This window comes from Chiloscyllium plagiosum, unplaced genomic scaffold, assembly GCF_037043375.1.
Source record: "Chiloscyllium plagiosum isolate Xiang-an unplaced genomic scaffold, Cpla_swu_hap1 HiC_scaffold_16, whole genome shotgun sequence".
In the NCBI taxonomy this organism is placed as follows: domain Eukaryota; kingdom Metazoa; phylum Chordata; class Chondrichthyes; order Orectolobiformes; family Hemiscylliidae; genus Chiloscyllium; species Chiloscyllium plagiosum.
In genome coordinates this window covers 55,798,661-55,819,287 of record NW_028270154.1, presented here as the reverse complement: position 1 = coordinate 55,819,287, position 20,627 = coordinate 55,798,661, and the positions used below count along the sequence as shown (strand labels likewise).

At 42.9% G+C, this 20,627-nt stretch overlaps 1 protein-coding gene across 1 annotated transcript in view; it reads right to left on the bottom strand.

Annotated features, from left to right (window-relative positions):
- Positions 1-1,147: 1,147 nt before the first annotated feature.
- LOC122556712 (putative E3 ubiquitin-protein ligase MID2) overlaps positions 1,148-20,627 on the bottom strand; it is a 100,154-nt gene continuing 80,674 nt past the window's right edge. Inside the window, exons 11-13 of the mRNA XM_087995050.1 lie at positions 6,704-6,779; positions 4,374-4,432; positions 1,148-1,718 (exon numbers count right to left, since the gene is read on the bottom strand). Coding sequence (XP_087851176.1) covers positions 1,600-1,718; positions 4,374-4,432; positions 6,704-6,779 — 254 coding nt within the window. The 3' untranslated portion in view covers positions 1,148-1,599. The remainder of the gene's footprint in view (positions 1,719-4,373; positions 4,433-6,703; positions 6,780-20,627) is intronic.

Sequence of the window (20,627 nt, the reverse complement as noted above, 5' to 3'; positions counted from 1 at the left end):
TAAGTAGGGGAATGGATCTCAGAGCGTTGGTGTGGACTTGTTGGGCCAACTGGCCTGTTTCCACACTGTAGGGATTCTATGATGATTCTATGATGAAGTTGCAGCTAGATACAATAGTGAAGAAGGTGTTTAGTATGCTTTCCTTTATTGGTCAGAGCATTGAGTATAGGAGTTGAGAGGTCATTTTGCAGCTGTATTTGTTCAGCCACTTTTGAAATATTGTGTGCATTTCTGGTCTCCCTCCTAGCAGATGGATGTTGTGAAACTTAAAAGGACTCAGAAAAGATTGACAAGGTTGCCAGGGTTGGACGGTTTGAGTTATAGGGAGAGGCTGAACAGGCTGGGCCTGTTTTCCCTAGAGTATTGGAGGCTGAGAGGTGACTTTATCGAAGTTGATAAAATCATGGGGGACACAGATAGAGTAAATAGACAAGGTCTTTTCCCTGAGGTGGGTGAGTCCAGAACTGGAAGGCATAGGTTTTGGGTGAGAGGGGCAAAATTTAAAAGGGACCTCAGGGACAGCTTGTTCACGCAGAAGGTGGTGTGTGTATGGAATGAGCTTCCAGAGGAAGTGGTAGAGGGTGGTAAAATTATAACATTTAAAAGGCATCTGGATGGGTGTATGAATAGGAAGTGTTTAGAGGGATATGGCCATGTGCTGGCAAATGGGACTAGATTAGGACAGCATGAAAAATATTGGACTGAAGGGTGTGTTTCTGTGCTGTACATTTGTATGATTCTATAACTCCTATGGTTACCTCCAAACTCTTTCTGGGGCAGTGGACCTGACTCCTGTTAGTGCCCCCCCACCCCCCAGATTGAAATCCCATACTTTCTGCCATTTTCTCCTGTGATGAGTTGGAATATATGTTAACTCTCACTCCCAGCCTTGAAGATCAAATATCAGCCCAACAAGGGAGTGAGATACAGTTGCTTGATATATTTAATTTACAACATCCAAATACAAATAAAAGGAGCCTAAATTATTTACTTTAAATAAAACAGAATATTGTAATATAAAGAACAGACTCACAATCACCTTCTCAAGGGCCATTAGTGATGGATAAAAATGCTGGACTTGCCAATGATTCTTATATACAAGAATAAATAAAACCAACATTTTGGTACTTGTTTTTGAGGGGTAGGAACTGTTAATTTTTATTGATGAATGAAGCTTACAAATTCTTTGTGATGGACACTGTGAAAAGATTAATAGCACACCTTCCTTCTAAGCAGATAACCCTGGTTACAATCTCAATTATATCTTGCATTTTTCAACATCAATTCCAAATCTAAAATATTGTCAGTCAAATGCTCCAGCAATTAACCATGTTCCAGCAGAAGTTTTATTATGGATTGAAGCATTAAATTAGGAAACAAGAAGAAACATTAGGAAATATCTTGAAAAACTTGCGGAGGTGAAACATTTTCATAAACACTGGAGTTGAACCTGGAATAACAATCCATGCATGTGAGAGGTATGGAAAATATGTTTGTATCTAATCAAAGCTTTGCAGCTGCATAAGGAAAGATACAGCTGAGGTGTTTTTTTGAACATTAGTCTTTAAGATCTTTCCTCCACTGCTGTTATCTTATTAATTATATGGATTTTGTAGTGAAGCTGTCTCTTCGCTTTCTCATAAACAAAACATCCAGGTACTCCTCATCTAGTGAATCTTCGATCATATATGGCATTTCACCTCCTTCCTCTTCAAACTCTGTTTAATGAAATAAGTTCCAACATTAAAGTTGCCATGTACATCTCTCAAATAGCAGGTGAATTTTAACAATGCAATAGGAAACACTTTTGCAATTATGTTCAGCACAGTTTGAAAGTGAGAGAGCTCTGCCTAATTTGACTACACAGTAGATATCATTCATAAATTCTACACTTCAGGTCAACATGCTCATTTTTTAGACACTACAATATCTACAATTACAGAATGTGTCAGACCTGATATCAGCTTTCTCTTTTTTTAAAATCAAAAGTATGAGGAAATCTTGCTCATCAAAGAAGAATGTTATAACAATTTGTGGAACATTTCACACAAGTAAATAAATTGTATCCCCTACCATGTGATTCGGGATTTTCTATTTATGCTTGTACATTTTTAAATCTTAAAAAATCCTTAGAAATTTAAAAGGCAACATGGAAAGATTTTGAGTGAGCAATATCATCAGCTGTTAGTAGAAACGTGCATTCACAGCAGTAGATGCAAAAAGTGAGGCAAACAAAATGAAAATTATTGAGCTGAAGAAATATAGAATTTAACATTTACAATTACACATAAAAAAGTTGCTCTAATATGCACCGAATGGATGCAAGAAATAGAAAATTTAACTCATGGTTGAATTGAGCATAGAACTAAAGAGAAAAGATGTAATTTGCATTTGTTTATTTTGTTTTTGCTCACAAGAATGCAAATGGTGGTTCTGGACTAAGTGATCTATGGGAAAAGAAAGTCTGGGCTGAATTTTCCAGTCATGTGGTGGTGAACTTGGAGGCATCGGGTGGTGTCAGGAAAATAGCTGGGAGCCATGTTGGACAGCTGCCCAAAGCTTTCTTTTTGTCAGCCAAGTTTATGACGGAGGGAGCGGGGCTTCCAGGAAACTGATGAACTGGAACCAGTTGAAAATAAGAGAGCAGTACTAATTTGTATGTGTGAAGTTCTGATTGGAGTCGATTTAGAAGGTATACCAACATTTTACTGTTGGCAGCTCACACCTGTTCCACATGAAGAGGATGCCAACCTCATGGAGGGGTTCATCAAGGCAGTCTGATCAGCTATCGGAGCAGGAGGCGTCATACCCTAAGGAGGCAGATGGGGGTTGTGTTGAAGTCAAAAACTACATCTGCAGCCTAAAAGTTACCAAGATAGGGATTTCCCCTTCAAACAGAGAGGCCAACCTCATTGAGTCCTCAGAATTATTAGTTTAAATTTGTCCCTCTGGGATGCTTCCACTATGAGGCACAAGTATCTTCCTGGCTGTTAGGCGCATCCACCTCTCCCAGGAACTGCTCTGTGGTTATAGGACTGCCAGTCTTCTGACTGGGCTGACAGCAACAGGGGCCTGCCATCATTCTTAATAAGCCATCAGACATTTAGATGGCCAGTTAGGAGCATATCTCCAAGAAACTAGCTATGGTAGTCTAGATTCTAGCGAGTCAATGTTGGGACCCTGAAACATTTTGAAAATGATGTCTATTAGCTCAGACCTTATAGAGTGACTGGCCTGTTATTGTGCAGTAATATATATCCCTATCAGAAAGTATTGCATTGATGTGGTGGAATAAAAATTTCAGAATGACTGAAAAAAAAGTTTCAATGCATGTATTACATATTGACTTTCACGACAGTACATGTGAGATCAGCTTAGTGACACAAATCATTAATACATTGATCATAAATGGAATCATAGCACAAGGTAGTAATATTTTCATTTGAATCTATAGCCTCTAATAAATTATAGAACAGCAAAATCAGTGATTACATACTGATTAAAATGTATTTCCAGTGGTTTTGTACATGATGTTTGAGACAAAACAAGTAAAATCATGAAATTGTTTCAATGAGAAAGGGTACTTAGGCCACTTAGCTCAAAATCCAGAAAGACTATCTAGTCCCTCTGTCATGACATCCAACTGATTCTTAACTAGCTATAAGATTTTTGTTGTCATTAACTTGCTCAGAAGTCCAGTGTAGGTACTGATCATGCTTTGCATGTAGAACTTCCAGGTTTTTGTCTTAAATTTGTCTCTTGTTAAGGTGAATCTGTCCGATTGTTACAGTTTAACTTTATGTAGAGGGTAACAAGAACAACTTCTATACTTTTGCTATTTTAATATCACCAAACAATAATCCATTTTCTGTGTGTTTTCAATGGCGAGCAGTCAGGTTTCACTAATTTCACAAATATATTAAAATATATATTTGCAGATTAATGGGTTTTACAATAATCCAACTGTTTGATAACTATTTTTCCTGATATCGCTCAGAAAGCTAAGGAATGTAAGTTTGAGTGAAGGGATCTGAGTTTGCAACCATGATTTCACACATTTCTGGTTCTCAATGTGAGCTGCCGCAGCAAGGTGAGGTTCCAATTGGGGATGTGTGGCTTTTCACGGCAGTAGATTGGAAGTCAAAGAGATAATCATTCTTGCACCTTGTGGCTCATACTCACCTTTCTTAACAGAGTATCTACACTCATCCAGAAGAGTGGGTGTTACCCTTGCAAGAAGACACACCTTGCTACTGTGATCCATCAGAACCTGAATAGACTATAGTTTTTATTTCTTTTTGAGGAATACATTTGTAATTTGATTTCAATGGGGACCCAAAAGGCAAACAGAAATATTCATTTTTCAAGAATACCTGCATAATACAAAAGGTTATCTGTAGTGGAGATGGTTGATTCACTGTCTTCACCTCTCCTGTTGTTAAAAATAAAAATAATTTGCAATTAATATTAAATATTTAAACAACAATCTTATGATGTCAGTATGGACATTTTTGCGAACCTTAATGAGAACTGACTTTAAGAGATGATGAACTGATTGAGCCTTCTTGGTTTATTGGAAAGCAATTTGACATAGTTAAACTTTTCTGCACGTTTTATATAGGTTAGGGTAATACTGATGATCTTCCAATAATTAAATGAATGATGTTAACCATAAAGTCTGTTTTTTGGTGCAATTTTCATCAGCGGTATGGTGGGATGGGACTTTCATCTGTCAATGATATGAGTCTTGGTACAGTTATACTTTCTATAAACAATTTAATTTGCATAAACCAAACAAGCTCCAGGTGTAAGTACTGTCTCTTCTTGGGAAATGAGCCTGTAATGTAATTTCTGCACCTTATAAAGGCATGCAAGAATTTAACAAATTCTCAAACACAAATGTTGTGTTGGATAAACTAGAAATGTTTCAAGTCTAAAATGAATGTGCTGTGCATATGGGATATGTTCAAGAGTAAGAGCTAACTCAAATACACCATTGAAAGAAAGGCCCCAGCAGATAACAACTAATGTAGCCAGGACAATCAGCACAAATTCTACCAATTCAGCTTCCCCTAGTATTTTAAATGTTTATTATCAATAACTCTGAAATTGTATGGGTGTTATTTAGAGCCCTGTTCTGCATGTTGAAGTTTTCTTTATTGACATGCTTATTTACCTCCATCCAATAAAAGAGTATAACATGGAAATTGAGTTAATTTCTCTGGGCCTCTTTCATTATGTCTACAATGGGTTGAATGTAGACTCCAAGACATTACTGGCCTCCATGTAGTAGAAATGTGGAGACAATTAACTCACCATCATTTCCTTTAGGCAACTAAGGATGAGCAATAAATACTAGTCAGCCAGCGACGCCCACATTCCACGAATGAATGAAAAAACAGACAGCATATATCCTAGGGATAAGACTATTAAAATTGCTTGAAATTATGGGAGAATGGGAGAAATGCTGAGGTGATTTGAGAAGAGGTACTTTTTTCTTCTTATCATACACGCTAGAGCAGATAGATCATGTCATATCCTTTTCTGTTGACTTAGGCTATATATTTGATCATATGCACACTGTCAGTGGGCACTACTTCATAAAAGAGTCCTGGTGCCTCAGCACAGTGCTGGCTTTGCATGGGAAATTAAACAAAATGGGTTGCTCAAGCAAACTATGCAGCAATAATGTGGGGTGACAGGGACCTTGCCTACTGTCTTGGTGGGCCCAGCAAAAGCTCCACTCAGTGCCAATCAAACACATAAATGGGTAGCAGCATACTTTTCCTAGGATCAAAAGCTAGGGTCCATAAATCCCACTTGCCAAGAGCTGCTAGCAGTTCAGCGCACTCTCTCATTCCCAAAGCTGAATTCTTTGATCAAGCACGTGATGCTTTTGAACAAGGGCTCACCCACCCGCATGACCCTAAAAGCTTGTGAGCAACAAAACAACCCTATATGGTCTACTTTTCAGATATTGAGCATGCCAGCCCCACCATTATGGGGGCAATACCAGTGACAGTGGAATGAGGCCCTTAAGTGGGCATTAATTGAGACAACATCTAGGAGCCTTCCCATCATTGATTGAATGGAGCAGAGGTGGGCAGGCAATACAGCCATCATCAGTCAGCCTCCCACCCAGTTAATCCAAACTCTCCCCATAAATGCAACAGAGAATAGGTGATCTGCAATATTTGTGATGTGGCATAAAAATTCAAGACAGTTCTGAACTTTGAAACTAGTGGCAGTGAGACTATACTTAGAGTCATAGAGTCATAGAGATAAACAGCATGGAAACAGACCCTTCAATCCAACCCGTCCATGCCGACCAGATATCCCAACCCAATCTAGTCCCACCTGCCAGCACTCGGCCTATATCCCTCCACACCCTTCCTATTCATATACCCATCCAAATGCTTCTTAAATGTTGCAATTGTACCAGCCTCCTCCACTTCCTCTGGCAGCATTTATTCCATATTTTATAGCCACAAGCACAGACAAAGATATTATCAATCACATTCTTGCTTAAAAATGTCAGAAAAAATATATCATAAATTTGCCTTTATTGAATAAAGATCTCATGAATTAAAGCTATATTAATATTATCTTTTCTTATTTGCCTAGAGTTATTTGCAAAGGAAGTACTTGAACAATGAATTACAGTAAGAAAACAATTTTACAAGCATCTTTATCTTTTACTTACAAGTTTTCTGTTAAATTATCCTCTTCATCATAGTCATCTAATCGAAACCTCTCCTGTATTACTTCCTCTGATGAAACTTTCATAAAAAGATTTTTAAAAGGTTCACATAGACATCTCAGCACAGACTAATGACACAGGAATTTAATTGCTCTATTATATTAAAATATTCTTTTTAAATAAAGATTTTCACCATTGAGGCAAATGCAGGTCAGAAAATTTCATATGCATTTGCAGTCATGAAAATTATCAGTGTGGCTCCAACATATATGTGTGCTGGATCTGCTTCTAAAACTTTGTTAATATGTGTAATTTTCTTGCATAGTTGGATTGTATGTACAATAACTTTGGAAGCAAATGCAGAACTCTGAGGAAGAATTTGTTGGAGTTTTTCAAAGGAGTTTTACACAAGATAGTCTTTTCATGTTCAGTTAGTTACTAAAGGTCTGTTATTCTTGAGAACAAAAATAGAATGATATAATGAAAGATTAACGTGCTTTCTGTCCCACGTATGAGAGAATTCCAGCTCAAGTTTTGATTCTGAATTATAGAGATGTGAGATCAGTCCCACATTCAGGATTTGAGTACACAGCTTATGTTCAGTACTGGGTACTGCAGTACTGTGGACATGCTGTTTTAACGATGGCATCCAAAGGTAGGTTTGCTCGCCTGTTCGGGTGGTTCTAAAAGATCACATGAAAGCTACAAAGAAGTCTTTTTTTGTGTGTGTACTCATCTAACACTAAATTATTATTTATTTTGTTTGTGGAAGATCTCTATATAAAATAACTGATAAATTTTCAAATAAAACAAAAATTGCTGGAGAAACCCAGCAGGTTTGATAGCATCTATAGGGTGAAAACAAAGTTAAAGTTTGAGTCAGGTGCTTGTTTGTATGCCACTGCTTCCAGACCTGCTGACATTTTCCAGTTATTTTTGTTTATTGTTTCAGATCTCCAACTGCAGACCTTTTATTTATATTCCATTTTTAACTTATACAGGTGACTGAACTCCAAACATTGATATTTTGACAATGACACACTTTAGTGTGTCACAAGGACATGAACAATACATGAAACATACAAGCTTTTTTCCTTTCCAACTGAAATGAGTTTGGACATTCTGTACCGAGTTATAAGGTGAAGTAGGTGTTCAGCACAAAACTCTCAATAACTAGGCTACTGTTAACAAGAAATAAATAAAATCAGTTGTAAGGTTCAAATTGAAGTGGTGTGGGCTGTGGGAAAAAAATGCAGTTGAAGAGCTTTTATGATTTGAAATTTTAAAAAACATGGAGTAGGAATTAGTGTTATTGACCTCCCAAATATATTTTGGGAATGAATGGCGAGATGGCTACAATGATTATAATGAGATCAACCAGGTGGACTCATAGAGTGTGTTTTCCCTGATTGGAGCTGTTAATCTGATCCAATCAAGGTGCCCTGGCTGACAGGTATAAATAGGAGCGCTGGCATCCTGCTCACTCTGAGAGCTGGCTCTGAGGGAGCTGGATCAGTGCCAAGGACTCTCCACATGTAAATGAAAGGTGACTCGGTGATGGGATATCGGCCTTTGTGAAGTTATTTCAGTGGCTATGAGAAAAAAGCACGCTTCTGAAGAAATTTATTTCAACATTCATCTTTGAGTTGGAGTAAGCATCTCTGGCATCATGGTGTTATTTGGGAAGCTTGACTCATTTGATCTTGCCCTAGAAGACTGGGCCTAGCATATGGAAAAAAATTGTTATTTTTACCAGGCAAATGACATTGGGGCAGATGAAAAGCAACGAGTAATTCTCTTGGCAACTTGTAGACGCACAGCTTTTTTCAGTTATTAGGAATCTAATTGTCCCTGATGCACCATTTGCTAAACCCTTTGAAGAGCTGACGGATTTAGTTAAGGAATATTATGAGCCCCAGGCTCCTCTAATTCTGAGACGCTATCAGTTTTACTTTGCAATTCGAGAACCAGGGGAATTTGTGTCGGGATTTTTGACTATGTTAAGGCAATTGGCAGAGGCATGCGATTTTGGTTTAACCTTTAATGAAATGCTGAGATCATTTGGTAAGTAGGATTAATGTAACCATGCAAAAGCCTACTAGGTTAAGCCCAACTGGGTTTCAAACAGGCAATACAACTGGCTTCATCACTGGAAAATGCAGCAAGTGGAGCAAACAAGTTTATTGGAGATTCCGATGGAAGTGGACACCCTTGCCAGTCTGACTGAGCTTCTGGAGCACCACTTGAGTGAAGGCAATTGCATAGTCTCACTCAGGACATACCCTGAATAGAGGGACTCGAGGTCAGCCCGCAGCAAAAGCCCAAAACAAAGCCAACCCTCAACCAAATGCTTAAAATTTGTTTCAGGTTCCAGCCAGCAAGCATTGTAGTTGCTGCCAGTATGCAGACCTGAGACAGCTAAAGAGTCCCACTAGACTTAAATTGAGTAAGAGAACTCATAGGCTGGTATCCGGAAGAGTACATACCCTGGGATGTCAACCAACATCTGAACTTATCAAAATAAACATCCAACTAAATGGTCACCTTCTTCTAATGGAGATTGATACCTGCACGGTCGTTTCAGCGACTGCAAGACGAGTCGTTAACAAACTTTGCTCTTTCTGCCGTCCCTTAAGTTTGACAAGACATCAACTAGACCAAGAACCTACAACTGGGAACCTTTGCAGATTAAGGGTGCAACTTCAGTTCCAGTCTCTTGAGAGAAGCAAATGATTCAATTAACACTGATTGTAGTAAAAGACTTGGGCCCAAGCTTGGTGGGACGAAATTGGTTGAGATGGATTCACCTAGTCTGGCTCAACATTTTTCAATTAAAAGATAGCTGCCTGAGTGCAGTCCTAATGACATACCTGGACACTTTTCATTAAGGTCTAGGGACTATCAAAGGAGCCAATGCCACTTTGCATGTTGATTAGAAAGCAATTCCATGATTCTGCAAAGGCCTGCCCAGTGCCATTTGCCTTAAGAGCAAAGGTAGAAGCAGGAAGCAGAAGACTGGAAGGCAAAGGAATCATCAAACAGTACAGTTTGAGGAATAGGCAGCCCAGGTCCTACCGATAGTTAAGCCTGACTGGTTGGTTCAGATTCGTACGGATTTCAAACAAACAATAAACTGCTTTTTGCAGCTGGATAAATATCCAATCCCTCACATAGAGGATTTATGTGCAAAGCTGGCAGGGGGACCTTCCTTCACAAAGCTGGACATAAGCAATGTATACTTTCAGTTGTGGTGAGATGAGGATTCCCAGAAGTATACTACAATTAATACCCATAAGAGTTTGTCCCAATGTACAAGACTGTCATTTGGAGTATCGTCAGCCTGTGTAATTTTTCAATGGATGATAGAGAACATTTTACAAGGTATACTCCAGGTCATCATTTATCTAGATGATGTGTAAATAACAGGGAAGACCAATAAGGAGCATTTAGAGAACTTGGACATAGTTCTTAGACATTTCTCCCAGGTGGACGTAGGCCTTAGAGGGGAGAAATGTGTGCTCCAGGCACCCCAAGTGACCGACTTAGGCCACAAAGTCGACAAGACCAGTTTACACCTGTTGGAAGATAAAATAAGGACGATCAAAGGTACCCTGGCCCCACACCTGAACCAAAGCTTAGGTCTTTCTTTGGGCTGGTGAATTATTATGGAAAGATCATACATAACCTGGCTTCCATCCTGGCATCTTTGCAACAACTTTTAAAAAAGGGTCGGCGTTGGAAATGTTTGTGTAGCCAAGCTATCATTTTCAGGGAAGTGAAGAAGCAGGTATCATCCTCTAAGTTGCTGGTTTCCTATATGATCGCAAGCAAGATCTGGTACTGACATGTGATGCCTCCCCATATGGCATCGGGACTCATTGTTAGCTCAGGGGTGACCCACTGCAGATAGATGTCCCCAACTGTGTATACATCCATGGCTTTGGATAATGCAAAGCACAAATATGCCCAGTTAGAGAAGGAAGGTCTGGTGGTTATATTTGGAGTCAGGAGATTCTACCAATACTTTCACGGATGTAAATTTGTAACAATAATGGATAACAAACACCTGTTAGGTCTACTAAAGAAGACAAGGCAGTGCCACCCGTAGCATCAGGCTGAATTCAGTGATAGTATCCAATACTATGTGTGTATAATTACAAATTGGAACACCATCTGGGAGGCCAAGTAACAAATGCACAAGTTCCTAGCAGATACAGCACTGGTGGTACTGGCACTGGAAAAGTCCATGACAGTTTTAAATTTTCTGGATACATTTCTAGTCACAGCTGACAATATGAGACGTTAAATGCAGAAAGATCCAGTCCTGGCAAAACTGAACCAGCTGATGGTAATGGGAGAAACCAAAGGGCTGTCACAACCAGAGCTGAAACTGTTTTGAAATTAGAGAGACCAGATCACAGTAGAGGGTGGCATATTATTACGGGAAGCAAGAGTGATTTGACCATAAAAAAGGCACTGCAAGATATTGGCTGAACTCCACCAGGTTCATCGAAGGGTTTCCAAATGAAGGTATTGGTGAGACATTATGTCTGGTGGCCAGGATTGAATTCAGACATAGCTGCAAAGAGATAGGGTAGTGCCCAGAGCACCAACAAGGACAAATATTATCACCAGCAGTTTTGGGAATGGCCGTATAAACCCTGGACTCGGTTATTTATAAACTATGCAGGCCCTCATTGGCTCTATGTTCTTAGTCATTGTAGATGGCCACACAAAGTGGGTAGACATATATGGAGACCATTTGTCAAACACAGAAACGATGATAGAAAAACTGCACATTTTTGCAATGCACAGGTCCCCATAAGCATTCGTCACTGAAAACGGGCCATCATTTAACAGCAGTGAATTTGAGTATTTCTAAAGTTGAATGGTATTTGTCATATAAAGACAGCTCCATACCATCCATCATCCAATGGTTTGGCAAAAAGTGAAGTCGAGACTTTGAAAGCAGGCTTAAAGAAACAGTCTACAGCTTCACTAGATAACAAACTCTCCTGGTTCCTATTTGATGATAATACCACTCCTCATGCAACTACAGGATTAGCTCCAGCAGAGTTGTTAATGGGGAGGAAACTCCATACCGCATTAAATCTGATCTTGCCAGGCTTGGAGGAAAAAGTGAAATGGCATCAGGAGCACCAATGCCTGATACAAGACTCCATGAAGCGAGAGAGACAGTTTACTTCAGGGGATGACATTTGTTGCAGGAACCATGGGAATGGCCCTGCATGGGTAAGAGTCATGGTCAATGTGAGGTCAGGTCCAGTGATGTATAAAATTGAGGCAGGGGTGACGGTCCTGAACAAGCAAGTGAACAAAATGAAAGGTACAAACTCACAAACAATGCAAAAGCAAAACGTGTCCAGCTCCTCGACAGCCTTTCCAATTGTTTCAGTACCTGTGGGTTCTTGCTGTCCGTTACGTGTTGAAGATAGCTCCAAATCTGAGATGGACACAGAGGATGTTACTGTCTCTACATCTTTGCCTCCTGAAGTAGAGAATTAATTTCTTCCGAGATGGTCTGGGTGTAGGAGGTGAGCTACTGAGCGTTATATACTGCCCATATCAGAGGCAGAGTTGGAGGAACCTGACCTGGTGCTAAAACACCCCCAGGAGGAGCTACAAGATAAAGAACCAGCCTATGTCCTCAGATTCAGGGAGGGACGGATGTAATGATTACAATGAGTTCAGACAGGTGGACCTCATAGAATAAGAGCCCCTGATTGGAGCTGTTAATATGGTCCAATCAAGGAGTCCTGGCTGACAGATATAAACATGAAAGTCAGACATCCTGTTCACTCTGATAGCTGGCTCTGAGGGAGCTGGATCAGCATCAAGGACTCTTCATGTATAAACAAAGGGTGACTTGGTGACAGGATACCGGCCTCTGTGGAGTTATTTCAGTTGCCACTTAAACTAGGCATTACATGTGCAAATATAACAAATAAACTAATGCCTATTTTAGGCTCCCTCTGGAAAACTGAATTATTTCAAAAGAGGCAGCTTCAGGGTCTCTTTGCTCTTGATTCTTCAGTTGTCACTGTGACCAACACAACATAAATTGTTGAAAAAGTTTTGGTAATAATAATATATAAAAAGTACTGTGGAAAAACAATACTAGCTCAACTGTGCACTTTCTTGTTGACCCGTCTAATTTTTCCATCTCATTTTATTGTTTGGACTTAACATTGGGCGTCTATCCATGTGCCAATCTGATATTCACTGAGTTCAATTCAGCCCAATAGTGTTGACAGCTCACCTAAATAAGGTAATGTTATTAAGGCTCGAAGCCTACTTTTGAATTAGCTTCAAACTTCCCAGTCCAGGCACACAATTAAGCTATGTTTTCAGATGTTGCATCCAAAAACATGTACCATTTAATTTATACATCATGATTCAGCTATGACAAAACCTTACATTAACTGGTTTGTTTGATTTCAGATATGATATAAAATTAATATTTATAGACTAGCCAAACAGATAAGTATTTGGCAGCACTATACACATAATAGGCATGATAAATAATGCAATGCTTTTTCCACCCTAAATTTTTTCAAACTGAAGTAAAAGAAAACTTAGTCAGTAATTTCAAATTATTTTCTTATTCTATTGTAGAATTTCCTTTCAAATTCAGCCAAGATGATTTCTGTGGTACATCATTCTTCCATGAAACAAGTTCTAAATAAAAATAACACAAAGTCAAGAACTGATGTCTAGATTTTCTTAAACAGAGAAGTGAAAGACTTATTTTGCATATTATCATATCATAGCTATAGGGCAGAGTTTTGTCAGCTCTTGAATGATGTGGGGCCTGGTGAGAAAGTTGGGAAAGTTACTTAGGACGGTTAATGAGGATGTTTTTTATGTTGCCAGAAAAAAGTCCCATTGTCCGACCAAGTCTTGGACAGCAAATCATGATTCCCACTTGTGACCTGCAAGAGGCCTGTCCGCATGCATTATCATCTCACCACTAGTTAATCTCACCTCATTAATCTGCAGTTTATAATTCTCCCATTCATCTGATAGAAACTAATGATGTTTCCTGACATCAAAGGCAGAGACTATTCCTGGCAACCTCGCCACTTTTGCTCCTCTGAACATTCATCTTGAACACCAGGCACTAACATCTCAGGACTCTCTCCACAGGCTAGAAGTACGTACAGCCCCATCCACAGGTTTTGGCACCTAACACATACCAGTCTCACTACTCCCTTATGGCACATCTCTGATCCTCATGCAGCGTGGCCCTGCACTTCAATGCTGCAATGTTACGTGCACCAACACCTATCATTGCAATGCCGATGCAAGGGCACTTTGCACACAGGGACAGGCACCCTTTACCTACTACAACATGCTTGGCATCCCTTTCCTGCATACGTTTCCTTGTGCTTTTGTGCTTTGTCTCCTCAGAGCTTGAAGCTTTGCAAGACTTCTACCTTGCCAGAGTGATTAGTCAAGGGGTGGACATGAAGCTTTACACCATTGTGCTACGTAATCTCGCTCCCAGACCATATGCCTGCTGTGTACATGGAAAAAGCACTGAATGTGCATCAACCTGAGTAGCCATGTCTCAAATTATAAGGAGAGATGTCCTCAGTCAAGAGTGTCTGTCGTCAGTCTGGGGGCCCTGGTGCAGTAACTCAAGGGTTGTCTCTGATATCAGACTGGATCTTTGGCATGCTCAGTTTGTTGTTTGGGGCAGTTAAGGTCAGGAGGTTGCAATCCAGGGAGTGGACAAATGACTGCCCTGTGGTGGCATCCGTAAGTCACGTGAGACCATGGATCTGCGCCTGGGAAGCCTTGCTGCAATCTGTGTTGGTAGAGCAGTGTCTGTTGTGGCTGTACAGTCCCACACAGGACCGGCAGCCTCGGCTGCAGCAACTGCACTTGAAGGCGCTGTCCTCCGGCATTGTCTTGGTGCTGTTTGTTTGGTAAGTGCACTTTTCTTCAGCGGCAACCTCAGTTTCTCTCCTCCTCTTTTTAGACTTCTGCATAATTCCAGCCTCCAGCGAGGGCGATGACTTGCAATGTCCTCCCACCTCTCGATGTCCATGTTCAGTGACTTCATGTCTCTCTTGCAGACATCTTTGAAACAAAGATGGGGCCGCCTTTGTGCTGAGGCTGGTTCCCCGTACAGTAGGTCTTCTGGGATCCTCTCGTCTGACATGTGGTATACATGGCCCAGCAGAGATGGCGTTGTTGGAGTAGGATGAAGAGGCTGGGTATCTGGGCATGGGCCAGGCCCAGCCAGCAGAGACAGTGTTGCTAGAGCAGGGCGAAGAGGCTGGGTATCTGGGCGCCATCCAAGACCTCATTTTTGGTGACTCAGTCAGTCCAGGATGCATCTCAGGCTGTGAATGAGGAAGGCATTGAGACGTTGCTCTTGTCTGGAGTAGAGGCTCCAGGTCTTGCTGCCATTAAGCAGTGTGCTGAGGGTGCAGGCCCTGTAGATTGCAACCTTGGCGTGCGTTGTCAGCTTTCAGTTCTCCCAGACTCTTTTTGTCAGCCTGATGAATGTTGAGGCTGCTTGTCTGATCCATCTGTTGATCTCTGAGTCTAGGGAGACACTTTCTGTGATGATGGAGGCAATGTTTGTAAACTCGTGGACTACCTCCAGCTCATAGTTGTTGATGGTAATGGCAGGGGGGTGCTCAACAGCTTGACCCAACATATTGGCCTTCTTCAGGCCAATGGTCAAGCTGATGTCCTGGCAGGCTCATGAGAAGCTGTCCATAAGGCGTTACAGTTGCCCTTCCAAATGTGTTGCCAGTGCCGCGTCATCTGAAAACAACACATCCCTGATGAGTACTTCACGAACCTTGGTTTTCGCTCTCAGCTAGGACAGACTGAACAGCCTTCTGTCCAATCTGGTGTGGAGGTAGACACCACCAGTTAGTGTTCTAAAGATGTGCTTCAGCCTGACTGCGAGGAAGGTACCAAGCAGGCGGGGAAGCACACAACCCTGCTTCACATTGCTGCGAATGTGAAGGCCTCCGAAGAAATGCCATCAAATTGAACATGTCTGTGTGGAATGACCGAACTATCCTAAGGAACCTCTGGGACAACCAATCCTGGTAAGGATTTTGAACAAGGCAGTCTCTGCTCACAAGGCCGGAGGCCTTCGGGGGCTCAATGAAGGTGACGTAGAGTGGTTGTCTTTGCTCTCTGCATTTCTCTTGTAGCTGTTGAAGGGAGAATGTCATGTCAATTGTGGAGTGTTCTGACCTGAAATCATACTGAGCCTCGTAATATACCCTTTTGATGATTTTCTGCAATCTGTTCAGGACCATGTGGGCGAAGACCTTCCCAATGATGCTCAGTAAATAGATTCCCCTATAGTTGTTACAGTCACTTCTGTTCCCTTTGTTGTTATATAGGGTGACAATGTTGCAGTTTCTCATGTCTTGCGGCACTGCTCCCTCTTTCCAGCACTGGCACAGCAGTGCATGCAGGTGGTTGAGCAGGATGCCCTTTGCACACTTGATGGCCTCTGATGGAATGCCATCCAATCCTGGTGCCTTCCCAGTAGGCAGGCTGTTGATTGCTTTCCTCAGCTCTTCAGCAGTCAGCAACGCATCTAGTTTCTCCATGACAGGCAGGCATTCCACCCATCTAGTCCGAGATGCTGTTTTCTCTGGAGTTAAGTTTAGAGTAATGCTCCACCCATATCTCCCATCTGCTTGCCTTTGTCTTTGATGGTCTTGCCTGTTATGGTTTTCATTGGGGCTGTCTTGCTCTGGGTTGAACCGATGGTTTTCTTGATCCCTTGGTACACTTCATGGATGTTACTTGTGTCAAATGATGACTTTATGCCTTTGCATAGCTGTAGCCAGTAATCACTTGCTCAGCATCCGGGCCTTGCCTTTTGCTGTCCTTAACACTTGCAGTGTTGCCTGGTTGAGGTGGTGTTTGTGCTCTAGTAGTGCAATACGCATTGCCTTGATGACAACGGCTTGAGCTTGCTTCAAACCAGTCCTGTGTCTTGCCCCATTTCTTCCCAAAGGCCTTGAGTGCAGTGCTGTGGATAGTGTCCCTGCCAGAGTCCCACCTCTGCTGAGCATTGCCTTTGGTGGGTCTACAAGGAGCGCATCTTCCAGTCACTTAATGAACGCTGTCACTTTGTCTGGGTGTTGGGTCTTACTGGCTTCAATGTGCTGCTTGCCTGGAGGCTTGGTGTAGTGCATCTTCTTTGTCTGAAGTCTGATCTTGCAGTAAACTGGAGAGTGAACCTTGTCGCAGTCAGCGAGACATGAGTATCAGGTGGTGGAGTCTGGTGATTATCAGGTCTATCTGGTGCCAGTGTTTGGAGTGGGGATGTTGCCAAGACACTTTGTGCTGAGCTTTGGTCTGGAAGTAGGTGTTGGTGACACACAATTCGTGGAGCATGCAAAGCTTGAGCAATCTTTGCCCGTTGTCATTCATACTGCCAATCCCACACCACCCCAGGCAGCTTGGCCAGGAGTCGTGGTCGGCACCCACTCTGGTGTTGAAGTCGCCAAGCAGCGGCAACTGTTCCTGACTTGAAATCCGCTGTATAATCATTGAGAACTGATTATAGAACTCGTCCTTTGCATCTTGTGTAGACCAGAGGGTTGAGGCATAGATGCTGACAAGGTTGACAGGCCCGTCAGATGTGTGGAGTCAAAATGAGAAAATCCACTCCGTCCCGTTCTTTCTCGGCTCTACCACCTTCAGCAGCGGGTTCTCCATGGCAAAGCTGACACCTTGCTCTCTGGTTTCATCTGAGCCCTTCCCCTGTCAGAAGAAGGTATAGTTTCTCTCATGTAGGGTTCCCGATTCTGTGTGTCTCTTGGAGCGCTGCGATGTCCACTTGGAGTCTCAGCAATTCATTGTTAATCACTGCTGTCTTGCGTGTATTGCTGATCTCCCGAAGGTCATGTCTTTATACCAGTGGTCATGGTCTGTATATTCCAGCATCCTGGTCTGAGTGCTGGCTTCTTCCTTTGTCTTCTTGTTGAGCTTAGTGCAGTGTTTACAGGCCACAGTTCGGGTTACTTGTATCCCTAAGCCCCACACACCTAGTGGAGCGGGTGGACTGGGGTCGCCCAGGTTGAGGCGGGCAGTAGCTGTCCAGTGAGGCACAATGGCGTCTCCCTCCATCAAAAGCAACTCCTGGCGCCTCGCTCTATGCCAATTGAGCACGGACTTATAACTGGTAGACTGCTGCTTTCTGTGTTGCACCATCGTGGTGAGGCAATGCTGGAGTGTCCTCTCCAGGCTGCAGGCCTGGGCAAGGTGGTATGGAAGATCTGCAGTTACCCATGCAACAGGTCTCTCCTCTCCACGCCACTGATGTTGTCCAAGGGAAGAGCAAGGGCCGATACAGCTTGGCACCAGTGTCTTTGCAGGAGTTGCCACAACGTGGTTGAAGACAACGTCAGACTGCCTTAGGGATTCCAGCTCCGGATTTGTCTTCAGGATTTACTCCCAAAGCCTTTCCCATAAGTGGGTATGGCCACAAGGCAGTGGAGGTTTGAAATCAGAGTTTCTCGACACCATCCCAGTAAAAACATCCCCTTCCCTCACCCCCAAGTAAAACATCACCCTCCCTCATCCCCCCAAGCAAAAACATCACCCTCCCTCACACCCCGAAGTAAAAACACCACCCTCATCATTGACCCCGCCAGTAAAAACATTCCCTCCCTCACCAATCCCCCCAAGTAAAAACATTCCCCTCCCTCACCACCCACTCCCCAGTAAAAACATTCCCCTCCCTCACCACCCACCCCCCAGTAAAAACATTCCCCTCCCTCACCACCCACTCCCCAGTAAAAACATTCCCCTCCCTCACCACCCACTCCCCAGTAAAAACATTCCCCTCCCTCACCACCCACTCCCCAATAAAAACATTCCCCTCCTTCACCACCCACTCCCCAGTAAAAACATCTCTCTCCCTCACCACCCCCCCTAGTAAAAACATGACCCTCCCTCACCACCCACCCCCCAGTAAAAACATTCCCCTCCCTCACCACCCACTCCCCAGTAAAAACATTCCCCTCCCTCACCACCCACCCCCCAGTAAAAACATTCCCCTCCCTCACCACCCACTCCCCAGTAAAAACATTCCCCTCCCTCACCACCCACTCCCCAGTAAAAACATCTCTCTCCCTCACCACCCCCCCTAGTAAAACATGACCCTCCCTCACTACCCACTCCCCAGTAAAAACATCCCTCTCCCTCACCAACCCCCCAGTTAAAAACATGCCCCTCCCTCACCACACCCCCATCACAAATCATATACTTCCCTAACTAACCTTATACCCCCCACCCCAACACACAGCAGTGGATGATGTGACTCTGGATGGAAAGAACCCTGCACGTGGGCTCCAGCAGCGTTGTGAGGAAAGGCTGGGATCCGGGGCCTAAGGCCTAGTGAGCAGCTCAGGGACACAGGCCAGACGCAGGGCTTTGTCTGTGGCGCCTGGCTGTGTGGCCCGGGAGTTCAGCTGGACATGGCCGCTCGGTGTGGTCTACCCATTTGCAGAAAGGATTAAAGACAGCAGGAAGTTCCATATTCATAACACTCACTTCATGTGCAAGCCCTGTGAGTCCAATGTAAAGATTTTGGGAAGTAAGTGGGACAGCTGCTCAGTCATTGGTCAGGACTGGCTGGCTTAATAGGCCAAGGAGGCGCGGGCCACCCAGAGTTCACCCATCAAAAGTCAAGGGTGGGGTCTAGTGGGTGGCTATCAGGGATCACCATTGCAGGAGGGAAGTTAGGGGACTTAGTTGTGGTGATTGGACCTTACAGGTGGTGATGCTGAGGGAATAACAATTGGGAAGTGGGGCAACTCAGCATAGAATGGAGAGCTGATTCCACATTGAAAGGACAGTGGTATTACCGGAGTGTTGGAGTGTTTGACAGTTGCTGGCACACTGGTTTTATCTGGGAGGGGGTGGTGCAATGCACTCTTATATCTGGCAACGTTTACTCAGCTTATTCTGGAGTTGGCGGGGTAAAGTGAGGAGACAAAGGTTTAAATTGACAGGTTGGGTAGGTAGATGGGGACTTCAAAGATTATGGATTCGAAGGAGAGGCTGGTGAGGAAGGAAATGTGTAACTTTTAGGGGCTCACCAAGAGTAAGAGGCTGAACATGAGATACACTGCAACAAAATTACACAGACACTCATACAGCAAAGGTAAAACATATCTGCAAACAGTAAGGGCTATTTAAACCCAAGGCATTAATCCACCATGTGGAGTACATATCCTGGCTCAAAGTACTCCTGACCACAGCATGCTATATGAGGAATCAATCCCATTGATGCCCATGATGCACAAGCAATGGGTGGCACCCTGGAGGGATTCACACTTTTTGTCAAGGTTGTAAGCATCTTTCAAATTCACATATCATACCTTGGACTATAAAACATGAACTGTGGCTGGGTTGTGCACCTCTGATCTTATAGTTGTAGCTTGACAGACATTCGCTTACAGGCTTGATGAAAATTGAACATCTATTAACAAATGTGACAACGTCTTTATAGTTAATTATCACCGATATGCCCTCAGTGGGCTTTCTTCTTTCTTTCCATCCCAAATCTCACTGCAGTCTTGGGATCCACAGCCAGGGCAGAGTGGTACTTGCTGGCCTTGAAGGTTTGATCCCAAGTGCACTTGTAATGAGACGGCGCAGGTATGCTAAGTGTGTTCTGTCAGAAGCAGTGCATCCTCCATGTCTTGAAGTCCCACAGGGTTGAGGGTGGCAGCAGGATGGAGATGGAATACTCAGTCATTTCTGGAGTGTCTTGAAAGGAGACTTCAGGTGAGCCTCTTTGAGGTTCCTCCTCCAGCTAGCACTACCCTGTCTCTTTATGAAGAACGGGCACCAGGAATGATATTCACATCTCCCTGTTGTTTTGCTGCTGGAGCTGAAAATCCAA